This window comes from Salvelinus fontinalis, chromosome 36 (genome assembly GCF_029448725.1).
Source record: "Salvelinus fontinalis isolate EN_2023a chromosome 36, ASM2944872v1, whole genome shotgun sequence".
In the NCBI taxonomy this organism is placed as follows: Eukaryota; Metazoa; Chordata; class Actinopteri; order Salmoniformes; family Salmonidae; genus Salvelinus; species Salvelinus fontinalis.
The window spans coordinates 16,284,448-16,299,220 of record NC_074700.1 but is presented as its reverse complement, the minus strand read 5'-3'; the positions used below and the strand labels follow the sequence as shown (position 1 = coordinate 16,299,220).

At 41.7% G+C, this 14,773-nt stretch overlaps 1 protein-coding gene across 9 annotated transcripts in view; it reads left to right on the top strand.

Moving 5' to 3' along the window:
* Window positions 1-1,095: 1,095 nt before the first annotated feature.
* The window catches only part of LOC129835298 (dedicator of cytokinesis protein 11-like), a 122,950-nt gene continuing 109,272 nt past the window's right edge, over window positions 1,096-14,773 (top strand). For all 9 annotated transcript variants that reach the window (XM_055900889.1, XM_055900888.1, XM_055900887.1 and 6 more), the window contains exons 1-4: window positions 1,096-1,297; window positions 11,234-11,350; window positions 12,574-12,663; window positions 12,819-12,901. In XM_055900889.1, the coding sequence (XP_055756864.1) occupies window positions 1,196-1,297; window positions 11,234-11,350; window positions 12,574-12,663; window positions 12,819-12,901 (392 nt within the window). In that variant the 5' untranslated portion in view covers window positions 1,096-1,195. The remainder of the gene's footprint in view (window positions 1,298-11,233; window positions 11,351-12,573; window positions 12,664-12,818; window positions 12,902-14,773) is intronic.

Here is a 14,773-nt window from a genome sequence, read left to right as displayed (position 1 = left end):
TACGATGAAGGATGGACGTGTGATGAAGGACTCTCTCCTCCATCGTGGGGAGAGGGGTGGTCGCTGCTCCTGCTGGCTCCATTTACGGTGCGGGCTTCTGTTACGCTCGATGAGGATAAATGTAAGGAGTCAGGCGCAGAGAGCAAAGGTAACGGGAAAAAAACACTTTTAATGTCCACCCAGAAATACAACTGGTAACGTCAAAAAACATTGGCGTACAACTCCAACCTGAATAAAGTCCAAAACTGGAAACATAAATTCAGTCTGTGGTAAATCCCAATGAAAAATAGCAACCTCAACATACAAACAGAGAAACAAGCCCGCACAAACATAAACGGGCTAAACGAACTTAAATAACCCCACCCTAACAACCAAACACTAAACAGGTGAAATCAATTAGACAAAAACAAACGAAAAGGAAAAAGGGATCGGTGGCAGCTAGTAGACCGGCGACGACGACCGCCGAGCGCCACTCGAACAGGAAGGAAGGCCACCTTCGGTAATACTCGTTACAATGTGGTATGACCTCTTATGAGAGTAATGTAATTAAATACCATTATTAAATAGGCTACATGTACACTATTAACTATTAGTTTTTATGAGTGCAAATCAATGTAACTATTTTTGTAATCATTCGGCGTCTGAAAGGAAGAAAATAGAAATAGTTTAAACCCTACAGAATTTGAACTGTATGACTGCTGTGTTTCTCATCTTTGTCCACTAAAGAGCGACATTCTCTCATATATAATCTATGAACAGATTATGATTTTCTCACTTTTTATGCCCGGGTTGGTGTATAGATAATACGAATTTACTCCTGCAACCTACCCAAAAATACCAATATGATCATCTCCAATGAAAAGGAGGCAAACACATACCATTATAGTATTACAATAATAACCTAAACTTTTCTATACAAAAAATACAATTCAACTGTGAATGTATCCTGCATATTAGTACAGGTGATCATGCAATTTGTAGCTGACCATTTCTCACAGTGGTTAGTCAGGTAGTTGAGGTGTGCACCAATGGTGTATACCTATCCGTCTCAGGGAGGAGAGAAGGGAACAGGCAGAAGGAGGCGCACGAGATGCTCGAGAGCCTGTTCGGTCCACCTCCACCGCTGCCTGACCCACCCGCCCCATCTGTCAGTTATACCGGGACTTAGGTGGTGGTTTTCACGGGAAAGATAGCTATGTCGGAGGTACGGAGATTTACCAAAAGGTTGAGTAAACCTGGAACGGCGGCGGAACTCAGGCAAAGTGTCTCTGAGGCTGTGAGGACATCGGTGATTGTGGTTAGTATGGTGGCTTATTACCTCAACTTCAGTTAGCTGGTAGCTAAGGTACCTTGCTGTCCATACCCGCTCACTTTACTACGGAACCATAGCGCCTGAGTCCGGTCCGGTTTCATCCAGAAAAGTATTTGTATACTTTTAGTTTATAGCGTTACTTGAATGTCCGAACGACATTGTTTCCAGTTGTATCGAACTGTCAGCGAGTCTCACCATTCCCCATATGTCACCCACTGAGCAGAGCTTGCCACATTTGATTACAAGTGGCAATTTAAACTTGCGTATGATGTCGTAATTATCTGGAAATTAATACATTTCGTTAGGCAGAAAATGACGATATTTTAAAAAGGATCATGTGTATATATAAAGTAAGTATCGTATTGCGATATATGTGTCATTTTTCTGTGGCTATGGTGTGTAGAGCACAAGAGAGAACACATGGTATCCCATGCCTCTTGGCATCAGGTCTTGGCTGCAGCGCCTTTTGTGCGCTCGCAGAATGTGCAGTGCCAATTCTGAGTTGGCCAGCGACACTGCATGGTTACCCAAGATCCCATTCCCTTTTCTTGCATCCTGCTCCTTTCTATGCTGGGTGGGTGGAATTAATATTTTTAATGCCCCAAGCATGTACAGGATTATTGATCCTGATGGTCTTTGATGATAGACCTACAATAACAGTTCAGTCTTTACAGAAGCCTTTTCCCTTTCTTTGTTGAAAGGACAATAGTGCTGTAGGCTATATCATGGATCGTGATTTGAGCACTAGTTGTGGTTTGTAGTTTGGTTGGCTGCTTGTAGCATTGGCTTAAACCCTGCTACGATGCAGGGAATTGGCTTGAGATAAATTGCACACACAACTGATGAAGCACTTCAGATGTAATCATTCACAGAGGGCTTCTTTGGGTTCTGTGTGTGTGTGTTTCTTTCTGATGTCAGTATTTTTGCAAGAGATTGCTCTCCTCTGACATCAAAAGACACATGACCTTTCGGGGTGACTCTGACCTCGTGATTTGTCATAATGGGATTTCTCCACTGTAAAATCTCCCACACTGTCGATGTCATCTGATTCACCAGGTCTCTTTCTCATATGTGACACAACCAACACACAAACCCAGCCAAGACAATGCCAAGACAACATTCAGTGGACTTTTGTAAACCTGCCTTCGCCCAGATCTTTTTTTTTATTAACAAACATCTCCAGTCAAGTCTTATGACAATGACGCAGTGAAGGCAACAGGCGTAGTCATCTTGTGATGAGATTTGATGCTGCCTGATGTGTGCTAGGCAACACAGGTTCCCGGAGTGTGTGTTGTGTCTGGTTAAGCAGATGATCCTCGGGGTAACGGTCGACGTGGTAACAGAGAACAAGCGCTGTTTTGTGGAGGTTGCCTAGCCAGCGGTGATTCTCTGGAGGCATGCTCCAATCATGCTTCGTGTGTGTGTGTGTGTGTGTGTGTTTGGTCTGTCTATCTGTCACATTTGTCAATGGGGCTTCTTGTTTTATTCTTCTTCCTGGCAATCCACGTTTTCTGCTCTTTCCATCCTTTCCACTCTCCTTTTTTAAACTGCCCAGCTGGTGCGTCTAGGAACAACTTTTCCTACGTTCAGTTGGGAGGGCTAGGTAGCCTATTCCTTTTATTATGGGGTCTGTTCTCTGTGATCTGAAAAGGAGTGAATTTCCTCAAGTAACAGCTGAACATAAGCCTAGTAGGAGTATATTACTGAGGCCCACCAGCTTCAACTCGCAGTCCTTTCAGATCATAAGACATTGGGACGTTTTGAACAGTAGCTGAAGTGAAACTACTGTACGTGTCTGAGGTCGCAAGAAGGCTCTTGGCGAATCACAAGGTGTTGTTTTGAGCAAATATACAGTGCCTTCAGAAAGTAGACTTTTTCCACATTTGGTTGTGTTACAGCCTGAATTTAAAATTGATTAAATGTAGATTTTTGGGGGGGGCGTCACTCGGCTACACACAATACCCCATAGTGTTATATTGGAATTAAGTTCTTTGAAAATGTTGCACATTCATAAAAAATTTAAAGCTGAAATGTAGTGAGTTAATAACTATTCAACCCCTTTGTTAAGGCAAGCCTAAATAGGTTCAGGAGTAAATATTTGCGTAACAAGTCAGATAATAAGTTGCATGGACTCACTCTGTGTAATAATAGTGTCTAACATGATTTTTGAATGACTACCTCATCTCTGTTCCCCACACATACAATTATATGTAAGGTCCCTCAGTGAATTTCAAACACAGATTCAACCACAAAGACCAGGGAGGTTTTCCAATTCGACACAAAGAAGGGCACGTATTGGTAGATGGGTAAAAAATAAATGAAATAAAGCAGACATTGAATATCCCTTTGAGCATGGTGGAGTTATTAATTACACTTTGGATGGTGTATTCACTACAAAGATGCAGGCGTCCTTCCTAACTTGCCGGAGAGGAAGGAAACCGCTCAAGGATTTCACCATGAGGCCAATGGTGACTTGATACAGAGTTTAATGGCTGTGATAGGAGAAAACTGAGGATGGATCGACAACATTGTAGTTACTCCACAATACTAACCTAATTGACAGCATGAAAAGAAGGAAGTCTGTACATGATAACAAATATTTTTTTCAAAACATCCTGTTTGCAAAAAGGCACTAAAGTAATTCTGGCAAAGATATGGCAAAGCAATTAACTTTTGTCTTGAATACAAGGTGTTAGTTATGTTTGGGTCAAATCTAATACAATACATTACTGAGTACCACTCTCTATATTTTCAAGCATACGGGTTGCTGCATCATGCTATGCTTGTAGTCGTTAAGGACTGGGGAGTTTTTCAGGATAAAACATAATAGATCTAAATGGAATGGAGCTAAGCACAGAGAAAATCTTAGAGGAAAACCTGTTTGTCTGCTTTCCACCCGACACTGGGAGATGAATTCACCTTTCAGCAGGACAATAACCTAAAACACAAGGCCAAATCTACACTGGAGTTGCTTACCAAAATTACCAAATTTTGCACAATCCAGGTGTGGCAAGCTCTTAGGGACTTACCCAGAAAGACACAGCTGTAATCGCTGCCAATGGTGCTTCTACAAAGTGTAGACTCGGGGTTGAATACTTATGTAAATTCAAATATGTCTGTATTTCATTTTCGATACTTTTGCAAAAATGTCTAAAAACATGTTTTCATTGTGTGTAGATGGGTGAGAGAAAAAATGTGAATTAAACCATTTTAAATTCAGGCTGTAAGACAAAATGTGGATAAGTCAAGGGGTATGAATACTTTCTGAACGCACTGTATCTATATGAGAGTGTGTATTAGTGCTGAGCGATTAACCAAAATGTAATTTATTTTCTTGTTTTTTAAAACTAATTGACCAACTCGGTTCAGTTATTATTATTATTATTTTTTTTTTTATTGTATCCCCTTTTCTCCCCAATTTTCGTGGTATCCAATCGCTAGTAATTGCTATCTTGTCTCATCGCTACAACTCCCGTACGGGCTCGGGAGAGACGAAGGTCGAAAGCCATGCATCCTCCGAGGCACAACCCAACCAAGCCGCACTGCTTCTTTAACACAGCGCGCCTCCAACCCGGAAGCCAGCCGCACCAATGTGTCGGAGGAAACACCGTGCACCTGGCCCCCTTGGTTAGCACGCACTGCGCCCAGCCCGCCACAGGAGTCGCTGGAGCGAGATGAGACAAGGAAATCCCTACCGGCCAAACCCTCCCTAACCCGGACGACGCTAGCCCAATTGTGCGTCGCCCCACGGACCTCCTGGTCGCGGCCGGCTGCGACAGAGCCTGGGGGCGAACCCAGAGACTCTGGTGGCGCAGTTAGCACTGCGATGCAGTGCCCTAGACCACTGCGCCACCCGGGAGGCTGGTTCAGTTATTTGAATTCCATTTAGGTTTTTTTTCTTTTCGTGAGGGCAATGCATAGTGTTTCTAGAGATTAATCAAATCAAGCCTGAACTGTGCGATGTAGTAGGCAGTTGTAGTTTCCAACAGGTCAATATTTTACATATTTTAGCGCAGAAAACATGCTAATTATCTACAATTAACTTAATCCATTGTGTACCTACTTGTTCAGTCTGAGACGGAGAGAAGAGAGCGTGCGATGGGGAGGGAGTGGCTTCGTGAGGTATCTCTACCTGAAAATACATGATCTAAGATTGGTAGTTGCTTTTCAGCAGTCATATTCCTTATTTACTTTGAAGAACTGCTAAAATAGTGATTTTTGTCAGACAGCATTATCACATTTTAAGGTATCCCAGGTGCAGACAGTGTTGAAGAAACAGAAGTTTATTCTTTAAACAGGGGCAGGCAAACGACAGGTCCAGGAAGGCAGGGGTCAATAATCCAGAGAGGGTGTAAGGCACCGGAACAGCAGGCGGGCTCAGGGTCAGGTCAGGCAGAGGTTGGTAATCCAGAGTAGAGGCAAAGGTACAGGATGACAGGCAGGCAGGAAATGTCAAAACCAGGAAACTAGAAAACTGGGACTATAGCAAAGACAGGCAAGGGAAACCGCTGGTAGGTTTGAACGAACAAAACGAACTGGCACACACAGACAGACAGAAAACACCGGTATAAGTACCCAGGGGATAATGGGGAAGATGGGCGACACCTGGAGTGGGGTGGAGGCAAGCACAAGGACAGGGGAAACAGATCAGGGCGTGACAAGCACAAAGACAGGGGAAACAGATCAGGGCATGACAAGCACAAGGACAGGGGAAACAGATCAGGGCATGACAAGCACAAGGACAGGGGAAACAGATCAGGGCATGACAAGCACAAGGACAGGGGAAACAGATCAGGGCGTGACAAGCACAAGGACAGGGGAAACAGATCAGGGCGTGACAAGCACAAGGACAGGGGAAACAGATCAGGGCGTGACAAGCACAAGGACAGGGGAAACAGATCAGGGCGTGACAAGCACAAGGACAGGGGAAACAGATCAGGGCGTGACAAGCACAGGCAGCAGCTCTATAGAGATGGAATGAAATAATAAAGTCATCAATAAAACAAATGTAATATACAACAACTGAAGTATTTTATTAAAGTGAATAAATGATAGTTAATAAGTGATAAGCAGTAATGGACAGTCACTACCATCATGGGACTTTTGTTTTATTCTGTGCTGTTACAGCCTTCAACCCAAATAATCTGAAACCGAAATCAAAAAGCACTAATCGCTCAGCACTAGTTTGTATATACAAATTGAAGTCAGGTCAAGGGATGTGGGACATGGGGAGTATCTGTGTTCACTATTGATGGGGAACTGTTGAGGTCGATGAGGACGCTAAAGGTGAGGTGAGTGGGACTTGATCTAGAATAGTAAACGAACAAAAAGTTGACCAACTGGGGACATTTTGTTAGTCCCCACAAGGTCAAATGTTATCTCTAGGGGGTTAAGGTTAGAATTAGTTAGGATTACAATTAGGGTTAGGAGCTAGGGTTAGTTTTAGGGTTAAGGTTAGGTTTTCAGGTTAGGGTTGGTTAGGGAAAATAGTATTTTGGATGGGACTGAATTGTTTCCCCCCACAAGATTAGTTGTACAAGACTGTGTGTCTTTGTGAACAAATAAACACCAGTACTAAAGCTCCCATCTGCTAGAGTTAGACTTCTCCTCTGTCTTTCCACTGAACCGTAAGAGACAGACACCTGGAAAGTACTCTCTCTCTCACTGACATTGTAGCCAAAGACCCCTGAGGCATGTTGGAGTGACGGTTTATGTACGGTGATGGTGTTTGGAGTGTCCAGGGCCAGATTGATTGCCAAACCCCTTCCTTTGTTCCTTTGTGTGTTTCTCTCTCTCTCAGGCTGTGGTTTAGTTTCACAGGGGCCTATGAAACTACTATGTTGTTTACCGTGTGTGTGTGACAGAGAACAATGAGTGGGGGAGGGGAGGAGTGAGAAAGAGAGAGGGAGAATCACTGTGCACCAGCTGAAAGGGAAGTAGTTAACCTAGTTGGTCTCCTCTCCACTCACTCACTAACTCCCTCAACAGAAGTACAAAGACCCTCTGCTCCAGCTGTGCTGCCTTTAATGGAATTATAAATGAGTGCCAGGTGGGACACACACACACAGCTGTACACGTTGGCTGAGTCCTTCCCTCCCTCGAAGTTCTCCCAATGTCTTTGGTCACTGACGAGTAGCCACTGCAGAATGGGTAGTTCCATACCACAGGCTGCCTCTGCCCTGAGGCTCAGGAGTTTATTACTGTAACATAGAGATGATGACATATTATTCAAAATAGGCTTATCCTATATGCCTATTACCATTATCAGTCAATTATTACGGTAGCTTCTGCTGAGTCTTGCACTATAATTAGAATTAACGATTGACTTTGCCTAGTTGCTTCTCCTTGCCTGAGTTGCTTTGTCCCGGACTGACTCACATGTCTTAGTTCTAGTATAGTGGGTTTTTGTAGTGCTTATTTTATCTGATAATTCCTCAGAATATAGGATTTGAAATCATCCACTTCTCTATGAAACTCTCAACAGGATGTAGTGACTTTACAGCAGATATGTGGTGGAGGTGGAGCCGCCATCCTTGTTTTGTGGTTGTGTTGCCTTGGTAACATGTCAGACTGAGTCACTCCTCAATGGCTGATGAAGTTACAACTCCTGCTATAGGGCAGTTTCATGCAGAGGCAGCCTGTGTTATGGAACTACCCATTCTGCAGTGGCTACTCGTCAGTGACCAAAGACATTGGGAGAACTTCAAGGGAGGGAAGGACTCAGCCAACGTGTACAACTGTGTGTGTACTGTGCCCTGCAGCAAGCAACCTAAAGTCAAACGAGAAACAGTAGCCAGGAACTTAGACCCAAAGGTTATAAGGCATTTTTCAAACCCTGTCCGGTGCCTAACCCTTCTGCAGAGGACTCCTCTGTAGGGGGCCGTGTAACATTGCAACCTCTGGGGCCAGAGTTGAACATCAACCCCTAAAGGACATTCTGTTGAACTAGATTACTAAACCCTGTGTTCACAGTGGTATAAGAAGATATGTTTTAAACTCTCCTCCAGTCCAGCAGTCATCCTAATATTTCTGTTCTTTCCTTCTATGTTTGTCATTTGTTTTTCCCTCTTTTCTCTCTCTTTCTTTCTTTCTTTCTTTCTTTCTTTCTTTCTTTCTTTCTTTCTTTCTTTCTCTCGCTCACTGTCGCTCTCTAGCTCTCTCTCGCTCTCTTCCTGGGGTCCAATAAACATAAAAATACTGTTTGTGTGAATGGGCAGGTGAGGGTTTGTGCCTCTGTTTCTGTGTCTGTCCGAATGTACAGCACCAGTCAAATTGTTAGACAAACCTACTCATTCAAGGGTTTTGCTTTATTTTTTACTATTTTCTACATTGTAGAATGATAGTGAAGAAATCAAAACTAGCATATGGAATCATGTAGTAACCAAAAAGTGTAAAACAAATCAAAATATATTTTATATTTGAGATTCTTCAAAGTAGCCACCCTTTGCCTTGATGACAGCTTTGCACAATCTTGGCATTTTCTCAACCAGCTTCACCTGCAATGCTTTTCCAACAGTCTTGAAGGAGTTCCCACATATGCTGAACACTTGTTGGCTAATTTTCATTCACTCTGCAGTCCAACTCATCCCAAACCATCTCAATTGGGTTGAGGTTGGGTGATTGTGGAGACCAGGTCATCTGATGCAGCACTCCATCACTCTCCTTCTTGGTCAAATAGCCCTTACATAGAGTGGAGGTGTGTTGGGTCATTGTCCTGTTGAAAAACAAATGATAGTCCCACTAAGCGCAAAGCATATGGGATGTCATAAGTGTGCATTGCATTCTAAATAAATAATTGACCGTGTCAACAGCAAAGCAACCCCACACCAGCACGCCTCCTCCTCCATGCTTCACGGTGGGAACTACACATGCGTAGATCATCCGTTCACCTACTCTGCGTCTCACAAAGACATGGCAGTTGGAACCAAAAGTCTCACATTTGGACTCATCAGACCAAAGAAGAGGTTTCCACTGGTCTAATGTCCATTGCTCGTGTTTCTTGGCCCAAGCAAGCCTCTTCTTATTGGTGTCCTTTAGTAGTTGTCTTTGCAGCAATTTGACCATGAAGGCCTGATTCACACAATCTTCTCTGAACAGTTGATGTTGAGATGTCTGTTACTTGAACTCTGTAAAACATTTATTTTGGCTGCAATTTCTGAGGCTGGTAACTCTAATGAACATATCCTTTGCAGCAGAGGTAACTCTGGGTCTTCCATTCCTGTGGCGGTCGTCATGAGAGCCAGTTTCATCATAGCGCTTGATGGTTTTTGTGACTGCACTTGAAGAAACTTTCAAAGTTCTTGACATTTTCAGTATTGGCTGACCTTCATGTCTTAACCTTTTCACACGTACCAACACATGGGTGTGATCATTCTACAGTGTTCCCTGTAGCGTACAATCAAACCGGTGTGGTTAGAACGCTGATTTAGAACTTCCATTTTCAATTGACGCAAGAATCAGCATTTGAGCTGGCCACATTGTTTTTTCAGAAACATTTTGCACAAACACAGTCCTTACAAAGTTATGTCCAGAATGTGAGCAGTTTTATTTTTGGATGCAATTTTCAGACATTCACAGAAGTAGCTACTGCATAACACAATCATCCAAACAGGAAAATGTAGGCTACATTTGTCCTAGCGCTAACTGAGGAAAGATTGACATAACACAAGTGGTCATATTATTATAACTCTCGACTGACAGAAACTACATTAGGAATTAGCTAATAGCAATTACTATTTATAATTAATCACATAACGGGAGAGCTCACCATGGATCGAAATAATTGAGTAAAACACGTTCTAGAAATTGAAAGTTATCCGACGATGGGTAGTTTCTGCGCTCCACCATGTTTGTTTTTTCACAGAAACCAAAGATAATAAGAGGAGACCAGATGCGTTTGGTCGTCTACCATCGTTCACATCCCACCATTCACTTCCAGAAGGTCTGAAACCCAGAATGCATTGTATGTCAACAAACATGGCTCCACACATAGCTGGAATTAGCTTAGCTTATCATAATCAGTACATACTTCAAAAAAGTATTTTACACGCAATGTGTTCATTACTGTCTATGCAAGAATCGGAATGCATGTTTTGTCACCAGTACTTGAAAACATGTGAATAAAACAGTAAATATATAAATAATTACCACACCAAACATTTTCTGATAGTGATTTAATGATACAAGTGACGCATGCCGGCAGTCAATCAAATCAAATCAAATTTCTTTATATAGCCTTTCTTACATCAGCTGATATCTCAAAGTGCTGTACAGAAACCCAGCCTAAAACCACGTAACATCACACTCCCAATCTAAGAGATTCAGTGGTGTTGTTTATGTATGTAGCTAGTGAGCTGAGCTGTAGCATTAGCAATGTCTTTCAAAAGGAGACAACTCACAAATGCGGAAATTCTGGAGTTTTTATAAAATTCTGACAATGAGTCTGAGTATGAAAGTCAGGAATCCGATTCTGACCGTGACAGTGAGGAGCTGCCCCCCAACCTTGTAGCTAGTGGGAACCCTGAATCTGTGTCTGTCTGAATGTATATGGTAACCTCTGTGTCTTTGACTCGCAGAGCTGTCTATTTATTTCTGGAGCAGCTTATTTCAATGTTTCTCCCCTGTGTGAAGGAGTGGGTGAGGGTGTGTGTACATTATCTTCGTGTCTCTTGATAACTTGACTACAGATGTAGGATCTTAATTTGAGCCAGTTTGCTACAGCAGGAAAATAATCCTGCAGCAACAGGATATATGGATTCTAATTCATTTAATTTTCCGTTGGAGAAAGTCACATCTGAAATTACAAAATGCAAATTACAAACTTCAGAAGCCTTTTTAAACCTCAAATACTCTCCAAGTTAGAAATTTCCCCTGCAACAGGGTGATTAAATTAAGATCCTACATCTGTCTGTGCGCCTACAGGAGCAGCCTAAGGTAATTGAGCCTTTGGACTATGAGAACGTGGTGTTCCAGAGGAAAGCCCAAATCCACAGTGACCCTCAGCGAGACCTCCTGCTGTGTCCTGTCGATGACGTCTCGGTACACACGCGCGCACACACACACACATGGAAAAGGGCACATGTAGCGCTAAATAGGGTGTTGCAGCACTGGGAAGAAACACTGCTTGCTTTGTTTGTTAAAATTCCCACAAATGTTTTATTAGAGAACATTTATACAAGTGACACACTCTTTCAAATATGCTTCTAGAGACACTGGATACCAGACCCACATTTGAAGAGTTTCATTCCAAAACGATATATATCAATTTTCAGAAATGTTGGTAAATTAGCTTTTATTTTTCAAAGAAATTATGAAAGATATAGTGGGAAAAAACACAATCTAATCATGGCATGGGGTTGTTCAATGACAGACATGTATTTGTTTCAAATCTATCACTTGATGGTTTCATTTCAGAGAAAAATAATAATGTTTCTGCTATATACAGTATCCACTTCACTCTCAGAGAGAAAAGTAGTATTGCTAGGTTTTACACCATCAAATGTAACAAATAACTATACTTAATTTTTATAAAGAAATTTACAAATGATACATTTGTGACATCAATATTTAATTTTATAATTATTCAATACAGTAATATGAGAGCTGTATGTAAATAAAACATTTACATTTAAAAAAAAAAAAAAATGATTAGATGAACTTGTCCAGAGTTAAAGTTAGTGCATTCACCTTTAGATAGCTAGGTGAGACAACCACATATCAAAAACATAAAAACACATTTTCATACACATTCAAAATCTAAGAACAGTAATATTTTAACCCCACATTAAGGTGCCCATAAGCAATAATTTCTGGTGAATATAGCGTTTTGGAAACATAGTTGTTACTGCAATGGAACCTGTGGTATGAATATGAGGAAAAACTGCAGAAATGGTGATTAGTTTAAAACCGCAACATCAGCAAATTCTAGAAGAAGTGGCTCATGATGGGCATTTTTATAGATTTCCCTTTCTATAATTAATATTTCCCTTTAAATTACTACTTCAAGTCCTAACACACAGCCTTGCTTCCCCCTGCAAAACCAATGTATTTATTGCTGAAAACAAAGCGAACAAACTACAGTAGTCCAATCCAGTCTAACCAAACTCATTCACAGACATTATTGGGACTCATTCAAATACAGATTATTGGGACACTTTCAAACATGTAGTTCTGCTCAGAAATCATGAAGCAGCATGACTTTTCCCATTCTAAGAGACTGTTCTCCATCATCTCTCTCACGCTGTCTCTCTTTCTCTTTCTAGGAGTCTCAGATCTCTCGTCAGAGGAGGACCGTGGTTCCCTCAGTGCCCCAGAATGCAGAAAGGGACGCCAAGAGGCTGTTTGCCAAAGAGGTACTCATTCAGTCTACACTAGTACACAACACATGCCTATAGACTTGACAAGGATATATGGTAACCTGAAGTTAGATCACCTTTTCTGTCACTATGTGCACTCTCTATTTACCTGCTTCCCTGGTGTTGAACTCTAATGTTGACCTGTTGGGCAGTGCATCAAGACGTACAACATGGACTGGCACGTCATAAACTACAAATATGAAGCCTACTCTGGTGATTTCCGCATGCTCCCAAGGTAAGTCTTTAATAGAAAGCCATCAGTAGAAACATGCTTACAAGGTGCTGTATATCAGGAATAGAAAGAAGCCACTGATAGAAAGAAACGGCATAGGACTGACCATGTGGAAGACCTGAAGAAAGAAGTAGATGTGTTGACGATATACCGTAGACCTAGCTTTTGATACATTGAAGATAAAGGAGTTACTGTGAATTTGACGGTAGCTTACAGGCAGCTTGGTGGCAAGTGAAATTCTGTATTTCATATTACAGTATACCTGCTGTTATATAAATACGGTATCAAAGCAAGTACTGTATAATGACACACAGTACAATACCGTAAAGTTGACTGTATTATGTTGTAAAAACGTAAATGCTACTATAATCGGAATGAATGGATGAGATTTGTCGAGGGGAGTATTTTACTGTAATTACATGGGATTGGTGCGAGCAGGTTTACAGCATATTACAAACATTACAGCATTGAAACTGCCACAACTCAAAAACCACATGGAAACTGGAGATCTTTTCACATCACTGAATAGAGGTCAACCTGCAGAAGACAGCTAGCTACATTTTGGAATGTTGCGCTTTGATACGGGGGTCACCAAAGCAGAAAGAAACTTAAAACTGTTTTGTCAATCACTAAACGATTATCACATTGAAATGAATTGCCCGAGAGGGGGGAGATGAGGTTGCACGTCTTTTTAAAACTAACACCGCTCAAAAACCACATGGAATCTGGGAATAATGTGTACATCACTAGTTAGAGGACAATTTTGTACATTTTGTAGTGTTGCATTTTGAGTAGAAAGTGGTCCGCCAACATGGTAATTGTAACGCAACACTTTTCTTGATAACGGGGGAAAACGATTGGGGTGTAGTGCTGTTTAAACTAACACTATTCCAAGGCCACATGTATAGGTTATTCCAAGTTTCCATGGTTGGTTAGTTAAGATCTTATAAAAGGCTTCTATCTATATTTTGAATGTTGATTTTGGGAGGCTGCCATCATGGAAAAGGTAACAAACAACTTTTTCTGTTAACTTGAAAAGTGACAACGGTTGGCTGCTATTTAAATGATAGTGTATTGTTGTGTGGCCAGCGACGTTTATAGCGAGACCACCCCGAATTATCAGTGCCATTTGAGAAAGAAACTGCATGGCTGCGTTCTATGTCCTGCGACCCCAGCGCGTATGACAAAATCAACCGTACAAAACCAACAATATTGATCTGTTTTAAGCAATTGATCTTGTGTCATCGTGTTGACTATAAACTTTTATACTAACATCACCAATCTGAGGTCAAAATGATGTGTGATTTCCCCCCCCCCAATTCGATGTAGTCATGGAAAGTAGTATAATATACATGAATGAATTATGACAAAATATCTAAATGTCTTAATTTAGGATGATAGTAAATACAGCAAACTCAACAACAACAAAAATGTCTCACTTGTTTAACTATTTAGATAAAAAAATGTTATATATATAGACTAGCTGTTGGTCCGTTGAGGATATGGACTAGCTGTTGATCCGTTGAGGATATGGACTAGCTGTTGATCCGTTGAGGATATGGACTAGCTGTTGGTCCGTTGAGGATATGGACTAGCTGTTGGTCCGTTGAGGATATAGACTAGCTGTTGGTCCGTTGAGGATATGGACTGGCTGTTGGTCCGTTGAGGATATGGACTGGCTGTTGGTCCGTTGAGGATATGGACTAGCTGTTGGTCCGTTGAGGATATGGACTGGCTGTTGGTCCGTTGAGGATATAGACTGGCTGTTGGTCCGTTGAGGATATGGACTGGCTGTTGATCCGTTGAGGATATAGAATGGCTGTTGGTCCGTTGAGGATATGGACTGGCTGTTGGTCCGTTGAGGATATGGACTGG